Source organism: Harpia harpyja, chromosome 23 (assembly GCF_026419915.1).
Source record: "Harpia harpyja isolate bHarHar1 chromosome 23, bHarHar1 primary haplotype, whole genome shotgun sequence".
In the NCBI taxonomy this organism is placed as follows: Eukaryota; Metazoa; Chordata; class Aves; order Accipitriformes; family Accipitridae; genus Harpia; species Harpia harpyja.
In genome coordinates this window covers 11,569,290-11,586,811 of record NC_068962.1, presented here as the reverse complement: position 1 = coordinate 11,586,811, position 17,522 = coordinate 11,569,290, and the positions used below count along the sequence as shown (strand labels likewise).

General features: G+C 36.2%; 1 protein-coding gene across 3 annotated transcripts in view; it reads right to left on the bottom strand.

Moving 5' to 3' along the window:
• Positions 1-10,404: 10,404 nt before the first annotated feature.
• The window catches only part of PAWR (pro-apoptotic WT1 regulator), an 83,946-nt gene continuing 76,828 nt past the window's right edge, over positions 10,405-17,522 (bottom strand). For 2 of the 3 annotated variants that reach the window (XM_052774674.1, XM_052774675.1), the window contains one exon: positions 12,641-14,591. In XM_052774674.1, the coding sequence (XP_052630634.1) occupies positions 14,505-14,591 (87 nt within the window). In that variant the 3' untranslated portion in view covers positions 12,641-14,504. Of the gene's footprint in view, positions 10,752-12,640; positions 14,592-17,522 lie in introns of those variants that run through there. The other variant, XM_052774676.1, reaches the window with a different exon arrangement.

Here is a 17,522-nt window from a genome sequence, read left to right as displayed (position 1 = left end):
GCTTCCTCCGCAGCAAGTCAGAAAGCAGGGCAGAGAGTTATCGGGAAGAGACTATTTTGTCCGGAGAGGTCAGTGTTTCAACCAGAGCTTGAGTGATTTAAGCAGCCTGTAGTCAAGTGGGCTATGGGATTTCTCTCTCCTCCGCTCTTTAGCATTCCATCCAGCCTGGTCCCTCCTGAGGGCTGACATCCTTCTCTAGTCATTATGCTACTGAAGTAGATTTCATAAACAAGTTAATACCAGTGGTTTCCCAAGTATGGGCCACAAATCACATGCCCTGGATCTACAGAAAGCTGGCTAGCTCTGTCAAGCTGACTCCGCTCACTTCACTTAGGAAGAGAAACAACAAATGAGAAAAAAATGTACTGAAGAGAAAAATGGATTGTACAGTTGTATCTGTATTAAATTAACAGAAGAGGAAAGAAAACCTTATAGAGAGACAAGCTAGAAACACAGATGCTTTCCTACTGTTGCTTTTCCATGTAGGCATTTTCTGTAATTGCTACAGAAGCAGTTATGCAATCCTGAACAGATCCTCTATTTAACATGGTTATATTTGGGAGGAAACTTGGGAATTAGTTTTTGTTCTTGTACAATGAAATTACTTGTGGTGAGACTGCCCTCTTCCTGGCTTTCTGGCATACAGCTCTCACAGGAGGACGGCATGGTGACAAGGGAAAGTACATGGAGACTAATTAATCTTGTGTTGCATCTGTTTTTAATTCCTAATTTAGAAATACAGTACAAACAGATTCTAGAATGGCCACCCAAAGTTCTGAACATCTTTTCCAAAATATCCAGCTCTCCAGTAACACTAAAACCCATTAAACCACAGTCTTAGCAATGATCATCAAATCCACCTCTCCCCTTCTAAGAAATAACTATTTCAAATCCTTTCCCTACATTTTACCCTAACTGAAAGAAAGGGGAAGGAACGAGAAGTGTTTACGGTATCTAGATAGCGAAAACATTAGTTCTCTTGAATACTAAACGTGAGTTATAAAACACAGAAAATTTCAGAGTTGAGGAGTTCTTGTGGAAAGTCTTAGACTAGCAGATCTATCCCCTTTACAGAAAAAAAAGGTCCTTCAAATAAAATCAGAATCCTTCTACAGCAGATCAGAGATGAGAAAGGTAGGCTCCGCTTCCTTCAAATGCACCTGGCACTATGAATGACATAATGGCATTTCTCCTTCCTTTTAAAGGATCCTTTCAAAGGACTAGATGCTGCCCAGGTATTGGGTTTTTTTTTTTTTAAACACAGAGCACAGAAACCACCCCACGCTAAGATCATCCCATGCTATTCTTTAGTTTCTCTCACAGACATTACTCTTACTTTGCTGTGATTCAAAGGAACAGGTTATTACTGCTAGTGACACTGGTCCGTAGAGTTTGGAGTGCTCTGTCCTTAAGGCTGCTGCTCATAGTCAAATTCCTCCTTTCCTCAGTGAAGAAAGTCCCATCACAGCCACTCTGTTATCTCTTCATGAACTGTTTTTTAAATTCTGCCTGGTTCCTGCAGAGCTTGCAAACTCCCAGATTTCTCTGCAGCTCCACTGAACCAACCTTGCTGTCAGCCAGTATCAGACTCACCCACACAGTAATTCAAGGAAAGACGTAACAGAGTACACAGCAGCACACACACACACACTCACAGCTGTTGCTCAGAATTTGCTACTGCTTCTGCTGAGCTGTCTTCATTGCCTGCGGATACTTTCTCATTTCTCTTTTTATTACATATCACTGAGACAATTTTAAAAACTACATGTGCCAAATACACTTTCAAAATACACCTGAAAACATGTAATAAGTTTTAAGCCTTGTACTGTGATGTTTACCAAAGATCATATAGGCTTAATAACAGCATATAGATCTTTTTATCAGCTGAAAACTGACAAAAGCAGTAGCCTTTATAAGCTTATCTGCCTGAAAAGGAAGAATCTCCGAGCTCTCACCTTTCACAGCCCCTAACCTTTCACAGCCCCTAGTCTGGATGCCTTTCTAAGTTGACTGGATGCCTTTCTGGTTGACTGCTGTTATTTTGCTGAGTGCTGGGACAGGCTGTCTGCTGGCAAGAGGACTCCAGCCACCCTCCTCTCGCATTTGACTTACTGTGCCCGTTTTGTTTTAAAGCCTTTTTGCAACGTCCTGTTCTTTCACACTCTGACCCCTCTTCTGTCCCTTTCTACTTCCTCTGTACCCCATAGCTATTACTCTCTGTTGCACTAAAGAAATAAAAGGAAAAACAGAATCAGCATGCATGAGGACTTATTTTTAAGTAATGGTATTTTCCACAGGTTCAGTACAGCCTAGCTACTGTGATAACTATTTCCATGCCAACACATCAACCAAACAGCCTTGTCTTTTCCCCTCCCAAGCCAAATATCATCATCTCATACAAATATACTCCTTGCAGGCATACTTACCAGCGCCTCGATCCCTACCTGCCATCCAGCCTGACCTTTGCTCACGTTCCCGTCTCTCAATGACACACCCTAAATTCTCGCTGTGACACACAAACAAAAAATAGTGTAGCAGACCTGCAATGAAGTCAAGCATCATAAAAAGCATAGTTAGAGGAATGAGAAAAGGCTGTATAACACACCCAGCCTTTTCCCTGTATGACACTGAATTTGAGGCTTGCTTTCCCTGGCCTTGCAGCTTCCCATCTTAGGCTTGGGATCCTAGAGCCACATTAGCAAGAACTGTAGCAGTACACGTGTATTTGGTCTTTGCAATTCACCAGGCAGAACATGACTCACTCGGAACTTGTGCTAAATTAAAGTGTTTCCTCTTCTATTTTGGAAAAAGGCCTAATATTTAGCTATATTCTGTGCTCACTGGGAAATTGTTTTATAGAGAACTGATTTCTTAAGCACCATAAGAAATATTCTTCAAAATGCCATTTTATCTCTTCTTGGAAGTGCCAAGAATGCTTAACAAGCTAAATAACATAATGTTACGCAGGGGACAAAACAGGGGAAAAAGTTCTGCCCATGATTTCAAATTTAGATGCTTTATTCAAAGTGATTTAATTATTGCTTTTCTTGAGAGGTGATTAAAGTTCATTAAAATCCAGAGTAACACTTGCCAAGATCTCAAAACAGTTTACTATTTTAATTCTTGCGTAATGATGAGAAAAAATATGTTTTGTTTCAGTCTCTTTGGTGAGGAGATATGGTATTTTGCCAGATTACAAGGAGGAAAATTCTCCTTGGTGCCAACGCCTAGTAAACTGCATCCTGTGTGTCACTGCCTCGGTGCTGAATGGGGCAGCTGACAAATCAATAGCTGACTTGCTTTAAAACCTTCCTGTTTCTGGGCATTGGGACACGCTGTTATTTGCAAGAGAGCAGTGGGAAAGACAGGTAAAAATTTCATAGAGGAAGAGCAGAGGAGGAACATGACATTCCGCCAATTTGCAAATAAATGGAAGCTGATTCATCCTGTCCAGTGGGTTTTCATATCAGCACTCAGTTAATGATACTACCCTGAAATATGTTGGTTCAGCTGCCTAGCTGCAGCAGCTTAGCGGACAGCACAGTGTATCTACAGCATGGCCTGAGAGAGGAAAAAACCAAACAGAAAGTGCTTACCTATAACTCTTGCTCCCCGCATAGGTACTTCAGTTGTTTACTTTCTGTAATCGCTCAGCTCTGACTGCAGCACGGGGCCAGAAAAGACTGCTAATAAATTCAAATATTGAGCATTTGGCAGCATCGATACAGGCATTTCCTGAAGCCTTAACTGTTTTTGCATCCACAGCATTAAAAATGAGTAAAATACATAGAACACTTCAATTGCAGAGGTAAATAGTAATCTGCTGGGATAACCTTCCTTAGATTTAGAATGTAAACTGAACTATATTTCAGCTTAAGCACTGAAAATCTCAAGAGGTATCAATAAGGCAAAAGATAACAGAAACAAATGAAACCAAGAAAAAGGACAATTACACTCGTCTACTGTAGAATCCTCAAGTAGCCAAATGAGATCTACTTAAGTGTCATAAAAAATAATTCAGTGCTGTTGAAGAAAAAAAGGATAGTGAAGTGAGAGACCTGGAAAGCTTGAGTCTTTAGCTACCTATAGATTAGAAGCACCACTGCAAAAGACCCGAGAAGTCTGCATCTTCACTGACCTACAGAATAGACAGCCCAAAGACATCAGCTTAATTCATCCATTTCAGTAACACTTTCGGATATAGGAGTTTAGTTTCTACTTTGAATACTTCTTTGACCTCTCATCTGAGCTAACGTCCAATTTACAACCTTACTGTGGATCTCTTAACAAAATTCAGTATGGCACATTGCTCTCCATTACAGAGGTAGCCCTGTGAACACCTGCTGGTCACTACTGCCTTTGAATCGGCGAACACTTCCACTTCTTACAAATCCCAAATAGCAATCCACTTTCTTCAACTGGTGGAGTAAGCTACACTGTTATTGCCAGGAACAGTTGCCAAATATTGGAATATGCTCCAACAGAAGGAAGCCAGTACAATTCTTTCTGCTCTCAACTGCCTCAGCTACAATATTAACAGCATTCAAAAAGCAACGTAAACTCAATGGATGGGCTGCCAAATAAAAAGGATGCGATTCCTACATAGAGAGTTTCTCAGTGGAGACTCCTGACAGCTGCTTAAAAGAAATCTGAAAGAGCAGCATACTTATAGAGCTGCACAAGCCGTTTTATTCAAAATAAGCAGCACCTTTCTGGCGATCCTTATCCAGTTCTGGGCTTTTACAACTGAGTGCACCCAGAAGAGTATCCTTCTCCTGCTGCTATGCAGATCAACCAAAAATACACATGTGAAATCTCAGTGAAACAGAAAAAGTTAAGAAAGTGAGTAATGAATGCTACTGAATACTAAAGAAAGTAGGAAAATGTAAATAACGTTTTCTTTTACCTATTTTTTTAGTCTTAGGTACTACTTAAAAACCAGTTAGTAATCATTGCAGTTCTTACAGGAACATGACTTTCAAGCAATCAATTTTTGGATTACAATTTTTAGTATTAAAAAATGACGGCTCATTACACCAGCAACAAATCGCTAATTCTAGTTAGCATTTCCTATAACAAAACAGTTAATTTTTCAAACAAGTACAGCTATTTAAATGGATGCAAGGGAAGCACCTGAATAGAGTCAGTTACATAAAAAAAAAAATCATTCTAACCTTGTAAACATAAACATACGATACGTATATTTATAATTATTCTAAGCATTTTTAAAAAACTCATACAAGCACCACCACTTTAGACAGGCACAGTGAATTACATTAAAGTGTACTAAATGACTTCACTCAGTGACATTATATTCAACGTGCATTTTAAAAGACTTTTCAAATCATTTTGTTCTATAGCACTTGCATATACCTATCTGGTATACTGCAAAAGTAGTTGTCTATTTTTTTTTCTTCCCCACCCATAAATCTGTCAGCAGCTGTTGAAGACGACTTTGTAATACCTAAATCTGCAGGATGCAGCAAAAGGGTGCTCAGATGCAAGCAGATCAGAAGTCCTCCATATGGTCCCAGTGCTTTAGCAAGGGGCTCCCACCATATCCTGAGAATCAGCTCTATCACATTTCTGCTAGAGATCTAAACGCCTGGGGCTAGCCCTACACACTCCCAAAACCATCGAACATACTAACCAATATTACTGTAGTAGTACCACAAATTACATAATATTTGAAAAGTAATGTCCTAAATTTCTGCCTACTCATCTACAGCCTAGCATGGTCTAGGAAAAATATGACCAAAGCTCTGATTTTAGATAGCAATTTGCATAACTTGGAGGGTGGAAAGTCATATTATTTTCCTTTTTAAGTAAGTATCTGTGCAAAGGTGAGCAAATGAAAAGCTGGAGGTCATATTTTTCTCATAAAAACACTAACTATACTGCAGTGACAACTGGAACCACCTTTAGATCTTTATAAAATATCCAGTTTGTTGGCTTTTCCTTGTTGAAAACTATGTGAAAAAAATGGAGAAAACCCAGATTTTCTTCACCCTTACACACCTATTCCTCTCCCTAATATTCAATCCTGCACAGTCTCAAGCCCTACATTTTTTCCTTATTTTCTCTCTGCTTTTAACTATCTTTATAAATCCTAGAATCTGACAGTGCAAATTGGAAGTGGCCAGTCTTTTTTAAACATCACTTCTCATACAAAGCCAGAGCAACACAATTACAGGGGGTTTTAAGTGACATTTTATTACAAACTATAGTGAGCAGAAGCAGTTAAATGGGAACAGTGATTCAGTTGGGAACAATTAGCATTTTCTATCTAATTGCCTCACAGAGAAATATGAGAGTTATTTCTAGAGAGTCTCAACTTGCAAAGCTTCAGTGGTTTTATTGTCCCCACCCATTAAATATATTTGGTAGCTGGCTGTAACCACACTTACACTGTTGCAATCAAAATTTTAAACTCTAAAATGCATCACTGTTGTAACGAGCCTTCAGGCAAAAGCAGAGATTAACATTTCTGAGAGACAGAAAAACAAAGATTTCATTCCACAGGCTCTCAGTCTACAAAATCTGATTTCCAGAGATAAATACTAATGCAGAATGTGTCAAGATGCCAATTATGAAGATGTAGTTTTCTCAAATATAATCTTGTGCAACAAAACCCCACTGTTTTTCTTTTAAATTATGCTTTGGGTTCTTAGAAAATACCCTGGTACAAAGAAAGGACAAGAGTTAATGCTGCTTCATTGCAGCGAGAGATTACACAATAGCTTGTTGAATGAGTCTGTAATACCTAAACATCTTCAGGTCATTTCATCAAGGGAAACCCATAAAAATTGCTTGAGCTCCTGCCCTCAAAGACTAAGCAGAGATTAAGTTCTCATTTTTGCTGTCACCACATTTTAAGTGCATCCTTTTGCTATTTCAGAAAGCATGGATTTTATTAGCCATAACATCTAAAGAAGTCAACAATTAGAAGATCAATTACAAAACGTGTTCATCTTCAACAGCATTTGTATACCAGAAAAAAAGGCAAAGCATTAGCACCAAATATGCCTACATTTTCATTATCTCCCTTATTAAAGAAATTCCAGATCTCAAAACAAAGTTTGATACCCATGTTATTTAATATTCTTAAAAATTTACAGCATATTGATTAAAAATCAACATAGACTTGGATTATGATCTCAGCAGTGTAGATAAGGCTTTTACCTTTTGTTATGTGTAACAGAGCTTTACTATGTAACAAATATCTACAAGTCAAAGGCATTAAAGATATCAAAGCTGGCACCTCTTACCTCAAAGATTCTAAAACTTACACAATTACTGCCAAAGTTTACTGTTTAATCTCTCAGCAATTAACACCACAGACACATTTCTTGAAGAAAGCCTAAAATACAAATTAAAAAGTAAGAGAATCTCACTTTTTCTTCTCCTTCATCAGCAACATCAACTACAATTCCATCACTAATTACAAACAATGTTTTGCGTGGTTTGGTCCAAACTAGTAGAAAATGCAAGTCAGATACTTCTAGAACTCTGCTGTTATTCTTTGCTATGTTAAGGTACTTGCAGGACTTCAGTCTGCAGAAACAACTGTACTCCCTAGAAGCCCATCAATGACTACCAAGGTAGTCACTCAAAAACACTGCTGGGTTTTGTCTTTTTAGCCAGATTTTCTTCAATGAAGAAGACAAGGACTTACAGATTTCTTTTGATCTTAAAGTGCTTAACCCTCAAATGTGCTCCTAGAACTTTTCCAAAGATTTAACTTCTAGTGCTTGTTAAAAGAAGGCTTGGAGGTTTTGGGTTTGTTGAGGTAAGCAACCTCATCAAGACTATAAAATGAGCCCAATTTAAACGTGTTAAGATTAAAAAAGTCTTCTCTGAAGGCAGCAAGTTTCACTTCCAAGAAAAGGCCTAGGGGACTTGACATTGCCTAAGAAAATGAAGCGCTGTCTTTTTATGTGGTATAGAAGACTCCAGCCATTTCCTAATCAAATATTAAAACATGCCAAATGCTTGATATTACTTCAAATGCCTTGAGTGAATCCAGAGGCTGCCAGTCAATTTTTTCTTAAACAGAACTCCCTACTGAGGTATTAGCAAGAGAGACTATGGGTATTGGCTGTGTAAATGGACCTTCCTGCTCAAGGAATGCCAAGTGAAATGTAAGCATCAGTTTCCACACACAAAGGGTTGTCAGCTGCTAGACCAGAAGCTCTCAGCGGCAAACCTGCAGATAGATGTAGGTGGAAACCCACTAGACCTCCATAGAGCATTGTGCTATTTGAGACCATTAGATACACATCAAAAAGATATCCCTGTTGTTGACTCCTGCCCAAATGCTTTCCATACATCAACATCACTCTTACACGTGATATTCCTACAAGGTTTCCTTTTCATTTTTAACAATTGGAGACTAACAGAACTTTTTATGGTATAACTAGAGCATTGGATCATCTTAATATCCACATCAATATTCAATCCCTCTCAAAACCTTGGTAAGTTCTTGGTGTCCCAGAGCAACTTCCAGCAGCAGTACGTTCCACAGTGTAATTATCCACCAAATGAGAAATTCTCACACAAATGTTTGAGGTCTGTTTAAGAAAGGAAAAAAATCCAGCAAAGAATAGTTCTATGGACACTGTTACACTTCATAGATACCACTTGAAGGTTCTAGCAGAACAAGGGAAACAAGAAGATACCAACATTACAGAAGAGAATAAAATTACAAAAGAGAAAGGAAGAGATGGGCTGGAGAAAAATTAGAACATCCACAGGAAAACATACCAAGTGCTAAGATCAGGTGGATATTGTATGGCAAATCCAGTGACTAAAGGAGGAACACAGAACAGGCACTTGTGTACTTGAAGCCAAAATATCCCAGCAAGACTGAAGAACCTACAATGCCAAACGCAAAAACTGAGGAAGGACATACTTTTATATTTTAAAACAAAATCCAAAGACCACTGAGTTTTCATAAACCAAGTCAACTGTAGGAGAAATGATCCTAAACCGAATTCACCCAACATTTTAAAATTTATTAAGTGCAAATGCTCATAATGTCTTATCCATGAAGTAACCATAGTGTTGAATGCATGGTTTCTTGTGGTATTTATGTTTCAAGTTGGTTTTTTAAAACAACATTACAAACTTTATGACAAACTGTGATATAGTTACTATCTCCCCAGTGTTTACTGATGATCCACTTTTTCTCCTTATGTGTAGTCTCCAGCAATGAATGAAAAGGAGGTTGTCTTTAATGATTCTGCCTGTGCAGGAGAAGAGACCATGTATTCATATAGAAACTTCAGAAATTAAATCTATTGTGAAGTCAACTCACTTCATTTGTGTAGAAGTAGCACTGTAACATCCTTCATTATCTTTTCCTGGGAAGGGCTATACTTCAACTTTGAAGTACAGGAAAAGGCCATTTCCATCTAACTGATGGAAGGATACTCACTACATTCCTGAAGCAGAAAATTAGTATAGTGGAAATATGCAGATTTCTCTCTTGTGTGTGTGCAAACACATGCACACTTGAAGAAGTGAATCTGAACATAAAAATAATTCTAGCAGCTAAGGTTGGGAGCTTCCCAGTATGGGTGACAAATCCAGCTAGAATTTTAGTCAGACAATATTAATTCTCCTTTAAAAACAATAAGTAGTCAGCCTGGATTAAAAAGAATTTTGTTTTATTTGGACAAAGGCACACAGTCTTTATTGTTAGATTAAACACGTATCTTTTACCTGCAATAGCAAGAATCTCAACATTAATTTTTAATCTGATATCACAAATAATATCGCAACTAGTCAATGTTCAAAACTAAAATGGATATTTAGTTATTTATAGCTTAATGCTTCAACTTTTTAAATGCATATAATGGGTATTTTAAAAAAATGACTCTGCATTATGAGACTATTTTCAGAGAAAAACTCAACTATCACAATTTTTCCAGACCAGAAAGATCACAACTAGCCCTGAAGAAGAATGGTTACACCAGAAATAAAAGCAAAAGGATTAAATTAACAAGGTAATGTACATCTGCTACAGTACAAGGAGAAATGGTAGGCAGAGATTTGCTACAGTAAGTCAACATACTTGGAAGATCATGAATGCTACTAAAATACGTATCAAAGTCCTTTTTGTCCTGGATATATTTAAGTAGTCCTAAAGAAATGCTTAATAACAGAAGTAGAAATGCTTCTAGAAATGCTGGTGTCAATACCTTTTGCAGGTATCAACACCAGAATGACCGGCATGGAACAGATCTGTAGTGAACCTCTGTATCATTAATTTACAAGATCCAGAATTCATTTGTTTCATTTTTAACAAAACTTTTAAGTATAATCCTTGGCCTCTCAGTCTTAGGCAGCTACAAGTACCAGCACGAATTTTTTTTATTGTACTGTTTTTAAACTAAGCAACTAAAATAGTTGCTTCTTATTAAACATCAGATGTTTATGATCATTAATACTGATGCAGATGGACCGACTCAACTGACATAAAGGGTCTGAGCCCAAGAAATACTGACACTCAGTCATATGTCAATGGTATCCATAGTTATTACTCATGTATTTGTTTCCCAATAATTACCTTTCCTCCTGGCTACTAATACTGATTTGTTTCAATTCAAGCTGGAAATAGCCATGAAGAACTTACAGAAAACCATAAAAAAGCTGGAGTCAGTGTAACTCTGCTCTCCTAGCAAAATCTTAATAGGTAATTTGATCTCCAGTATTCCTTTTGGTCTCTCTTACGGTAGCAAGCTTCCAAGCTGTAATGATAGCAGACAAGTTGAAAAGAGCTTTGATGTAGGTTAATCAGTTGTTTCCAACATACTAAAACCCCTGTATTTTTTGTAGTACTTATGCCAATCATAAATCTCTCCACAGCTAATTCTCAGTACAGCTGAATTAAAAGAAAAAAAAAAATTATTAGGTTATACTTCCTACTTTGGAAGTCATTGATTTATTTCTTGTTACCCTCTTTTCTCACTCTACCTCTCAAATTCAGAGCCAATCTAACACAGAAATAATTAATCTCTGAATGTGTAAATACAAATCTGGTAATTAACCAAGAAAAATTTTGCTTTAAAGACAGAAAAAAACACTCATTTGCAAATACAGACTGTACTCTTTCAGTTAATAGACACATCAAGTAACACTGAACTATAAACATGGCCATTTATTTAAAAAATGGAAAATGAGTTACTTTGAATTTCCTTGTAAAAAACACCAACTTTTATATATGGTTGAACCTCTTCTTTAGGGAATAAATCCCACAAACATTAGTGCATATTATCAATGATAAAAATATTTCTGCACAATTTTAACCTTCAGTTCTGGATGTAGTATATGTTTTCTATATGTGACCATAACAGGAGTATCATTGTGCATTATCAAAATAGGAATTATGTACTGTTCGATATTGAAGTATCTCCAAAAAAAATTTTCTTAGTTGTTTTAGTCAATGGGAGTACTTTTCTGTCTACATTTCCTAGATGACCCAAGTTACCCAGAAACACAGATGCTAGACCTAAGCGGTTTGGTATGAATTTTAAGACATGAAAGTTCAGAAATCTCCAGGAGACTTACCCATACAATTAATATTGCATATTAATGTGCCCCCCGCCCCACCCCATCCCCTACCTTTCCCCCCCAAAAAGCCCTAGTAAATTAATTTAGTCTAGGTACGTTAATAACCAGATTCATTCAGGAATCCCACAGCCTTCCCAAGTGAGGTGGGTTCCCAGTTACTGTGCTTTCTCTGCTTTTAAATCACACAACTGAAAACAATCGAGGTGTTAGACTGGCAAGGATATAGACATGGGTTAGTGAATTGCTGGTAAGGTAGCTAATTTAACACCTTCGAATCACCTAGGAGAAAAACTTACTCTATGTTTAAGCTTGACTATAAGGTTACCCTACTGAAATAAAAAGATAATGACAAGAAGTGAATAGACAATTATTAATATTCTACGCAATACATCATTTTTCCTAGAATCTACTAAACTCCTCCCAACAGTCTGATAATGTAAGCAATAATGAATTGTTACTGACGTACTTTTTTCCAAAACATCATCTAAATCTTCCAAACTGTCAGCAGACTGTTATGCTTCAAGATACAATTTGTGGGAATTTTTAAAACCATGAAGAGCTTTATATTTTTATTATAAACAACAATGATAATGTCCGCAGGTACTTTTATCTGTGAGTACCCAACAGCTCCTTTGTTCACATGTTCTGGCTGAAGATTACTGGTTTCAAATATTTGGAAACTTCCCTTGCCAGTACCTCTTCGAGGTAGGGTATCAGAAGTACTTCTGCCAAATATTCCTATCAGCTAGATGTCCAAGTTAACAAAAAGAAAAAAAAAAAAGTTCTAATTTTGGCATTACTACTGCTAAGTTTTAATCAATACACATGCAAACCAAGAAGAGGTAATATGAAGACAAGTGATTTTTGTTTATGTTCTCTGTTGTCACTGTTCTTTGGTTTAAAATGTATGTGAAATACAGTTTATGAAATACCTCATTAACAACTTCGTATTAATATCTGTGTGTTCTGCATTAACTCCTTAACGATGCTTCAATATGTTTGACAGCCCATGCCATAAATCGGTACGTATAATTCCTACCTAGCACACAGAGAAGGAAATCAGAAGTTCTTCCAGAGAAAGTTTCACATTTATTCAGAAGGCATACATCTCAACTGATTTTTTTATTACTTTAGATTTTTAATTTCATAAAACTGATAAATTAAGGGACTTTGTACTGTTTGAATAATATTGAAAGCAATATTCACTGGTGTATATCGTAGTTCAGAGGGCCTATACACACACACCCCCCCCATACCATTTAAACCCCTGAGTAAAGGTTTTAAATGGTGTCTAATTGGGATCTCATCCACTGTGAAAGAAAACACCGAGGCATCCTGGAATATAAGTGTCTTGAAAAATACTTTAAAGCTTTGAAAAGTTCCTCCTCATTAGAATATACAAATGCAAAATAACCTATCCTATATCCAAAACAATCCAAGGCGTAACAATATTACCTGGATTTGAACTTTAAGAAACTCTTACAGTCATTAAATACACATTATGAAAACAATTGGCAAATCTGAAAAGGTCATCGTTATTATATCTTAAAGTTGCCTTTACGTTTTAAGGTAACAAAAACTATATGCATGCAACTTTCTGACACCAAACTTCAAAATCGTCAAGAAAAAGCCTGGACTCTTCAAAATGTTTTCATTTCTAGTGTCCTGACTCAAACGACATATACATTTATTCTGATCAGGAATGAAAAATGTGCCGTATTAAGATGAAATAAAGTACATAAAATTCTTGTTAAGCTGAAATTTGAAGAGAATTGTTAACTGAGGTCTGTGGTTAACGTCAAGTGAAAATTTTGTCTACTCTCATGTTATAGAAGAATCAGTACACAGTCATAAGTGGATTGTAACATCTAAATAGGCACTTTTTAAACACCTTGTTAGTTTAAAATCAAGGATAAAAGGGTTTTTTAAACCATTTGATGTTTCAAAAGGGCATGAATCACTTGTATGCCCCTCTACTTTGTTATGTACAAAAATCTTCACCCAGCTTAAAAAATGAAAACATCAAAAAACTTATATTGGCTATGATCACTACAAACTTTAAGATGACAGCTTTAAGCAGAAGAGTATTGAAAAAGTGTCTTTGCTAAAATGAAAGCTCCAGGCTTTGTTTGAATTCTCAACACAGCAAACAAACTTACTGTCTGATAGCAAACTTGCATTTCATCGCTAAAGCAAAAGCTTTAAAATAAACTGCAGTGCACAACTTCAATATGATTCTAGGAACTCATTAATGCTGATACCACAGGTGATTTAGTGGTTTTTTGGTGGGGTTGTGTTTGTGGTTTTTTTTAATAAAACCTCTCCCTCCTGCCAGAATACTGTTATACAGAAAAAAAAAATTGCTACTCTAATATTGTCAGTCTTTCAGATACAGTAAAAAAACCTCAACATACAAGAGTTTTAGAGCAAGTAATCAATCTGCAAAATGTTATACATCAGTAATAAGGCATCCACTTTACAGCTGTTTAAACACAAAAGGAAATATTTCCCAAAATATATATTTTGGATCTGTGTAAACAAAGCTTCTATGTATTGCTTCCATTCATTTCAAAAATATACACCCACATGGACTGAAAGTGATCTTGGTGCTATGAATTTTAAATTACTGTAATTTATCCAGATGCAATCTGAAGATACAAAACCTGAATATTTTTGAACTTAATATTTTGAAATATGTCAAAAATGTTAATTATTCTTACTGAAAAGAAAGCTAAAAATATACCCCAGATTTGATGCCATTTCATTGAATGAAGAAGAAAGTACTATGAAAATAAACATTCATCTGGTTTCCTAACAATAAATATAAAGACAGTTATTATAACATACTGCAACACAGGAAGTATTACTATATTGACCTTAACGTTCAATCAGTAGTTTCTTAAATCTTTCCTCACTGAGGCTTGAATCTTCTACCTTGTCAGCTGTCCAACAACTTTTAAGAGGGTTTTATTTTCTTGCTTCAATTGTTCATTTTCATCTTCTATATCATCTAGGTCCTGTGAAAGGAAAAAGAAATACAAACATTTCTCAGGACATAAATACAAACTTTCACTTAGTTCCAGCAGGAATTTAGCATCTTAGCTCTGAAATGAACAAGTTGGGGTTGGGAAGAATTAGTGCCACAGTAGCTACCCTTAAATCTGTTAAACTAGCCTTTTTCCACGTGTTACTGTAATTACAAAACATTAATATTATATTCCCATGTAGAAGCACCTGTAAATGGAAACACATTATCAAAACTAAAGCTACAGCAGAAATTAATGCATCAAGAAACCAAAACAGGATGGGTGCGATAATTTTATTGGCATATACAGAGAGTGTATTAGTCAGCTATTGCCTCTGCTCCCCAGACTGTGCTTGTCTGCAACTATCCTGCTCACATATACACATTACTGGTTATTACTGCAAGGTGACCTGCTTTGTGTTTTAAATTAAGTATCAAAATTTTCACAAACTGCCTCTCCACTTTTTTTTCCACTTTCTGTGAAAAAAATTAAAAGGCATTTTCTAACTTCTGTGTAAACTGCTACTGAAAGAACAGACAGCACACACAGTAATAATGGATGCTTAAAACAGATTGCTCCTACCCCAAATGTTCATCCTTCTTCCACCAATTACCATATTTACCCAGTTCCCATTTCACTTCTTCGCTTCCTACCACGTCTTTTCAAGCGTTTGGAGTGAAAACCAGTGAAATTGGCTGTTTAATGTAAGCATTACTTCAGTAAAAATAATTTTGCTGTACAAAAAAACCATGGAAGAAAACAGAATGAGAACAAAAAAAATGAAGAAACAGAAGAGAGACCTCAAAGTCAGCACTTTAAGGAGGAAAATGAAAGCCAGGCAAAGGAGGAAGAACCAGGATTCTCATTAGAGATCTTAGATGCCTTTTGATTGAAGTCTGCAAAACCCTACTGTTGCCATGCTAGATTAAACATAAAACAGTAGTACAGATTTTCTCTCTCTTGTTCCTTGAAGTTGTTAAGCAGTATTTGATATACAGAGACTATTTTCTTATTTCTTTTTAGTGGGGTCATTCCAGAAGTGCATGCTAGAGATGTTGTGTTTAATCGATACTATGGTTTTTAAAAGCCTCTTCAGTTTGCTAAGCCAAAATCCATATCGCAATACCTTCGCAATTACATTATTGGTTTTGTAATGTGGAATCAAGAAATCACTAGCAGAAATTCCTCTTTGCCTCACAGAAGTAATGCTGCATCACAGTATGAACAACTTCCAGGAAAAGCATTTGACCACACCGACACAACCGATACAAGTGACTTAAACACCCAAGCATGGAAAGTTTTGATGGATAGCTACTATAAATACAGTTTACTATGTAATTGTAAGAAATACACTTTTTCTCTCATGCAGTTCAAATCAATAGTCAGATGGAAGGGACAACGCTTTTTCAATAAAATGATTTTTTTTTTCGTTCAGTAATACGTAACTTCTTGTTAACCTAGCCATCAGATGCCTCAAAGCTTACCTAAAAACCTTCTGTTTACAATACCTGTAGTTTACTCAAAATAAAATATTAGAAGTTTTTTAAATGTTTATGCTGTAAAAATAACATTCCAAAGATTACTACAAGTAAGAGTTTCTTGAATATGAGCCAGGAAAAATAACTACTGCAGTTTAAATATCTACAGAAACAATGGACTGAGAGACGCAGGTGGGGTTTACTACTCTGAAATTTAAAGTTTCTTATTCAAAATTCGAAACTACAACACTAATTTATGCTTATTAGTGAAAAAAACGCAATAACAGGAAAGCTTGGACTTCACATACCAAGGAACAAGTAACTACACAACTAATTGGATTGTAAATCCTCACTGACGGACTCTCTCCAAACATACATTTAACTACAATGACATCTTAGTGAGGTCAGAGATGACCAAGTATAAACTAGTCGACAGTTGAACTTAGTCTACAAATATTTAAATGTCTTGAGATGCCTTTCCCTTCAGCCATTTGAGGTTTTTATGAAGCAATTACCCCTTTCTTAGAAAAAATGTGGCAGACATACTTTAGTGGCTAATGTACTGGAGTGAAAGAGTGCCATTTATAGCAGAAACCCTTTTCTGTTTCTCAATATAAATGCAGCTGATGATGTTCTTTAAGTATCTTTGTGATGCACCGACTGATGTCAGTAAAATTATATTGTTACATTAAATAAATATATTTAATTAAAATGAGAAACAGTCTGCCAAGAAGTTTTCAGGATTCTTGGAAAAACAGTTTTTCAAGTGTAACACAAGACCTTTGCCAATCAAGGATGCATCCATGGTTATGAACTGACTGAAACTTCTAGAAAGAGCATTTCTTTAAATATGAGGACTGAGCAGTCAGAAAGCTATGCAATAAAACGGCATTTTAAGAAGTAATTTAGGCTCTTTGATGTGAAATTCTTTCCATATCTGTGCAACTTAACATGCAATAACTGTATATTTTGATTAATTGAAAAGATGGAGAAATACCATGAATGCGTAGATGGTCAAATTTAGAGACCCCTATTTAGGTTGCCTACCAGCAAAACTTTTTAAAAAGATCTCTGCATAAACTCACTAAGTAAAGTTTAGTCCTCAGGACATTCTTTTATCTGAGCAGAAGGCTGAAGATCACAACTGTTCTTCTGTGTGAAGCATCCAATCCTGGTGCCAGGTCCACAGAGTAACATTCCATGAAGAACAGATGGATGTCCAAGTGCTGGCTCTCGTGATCTCAGTTATGACAATAAACCTTAGGCAAATATAACTATTAATTTCCATAACCTTCTATCATGGGAATGATGCAGTATTTCTGTAGCTTTTCTTAATATTCTAAACCTTTCCTCTTTCTAAATCCACATGGATAGTCAATATAGAAGCAACCATAAATCCAAGACCTATTAAAAAAGAAAGTAAAACTATATCCGTTTTAATGGA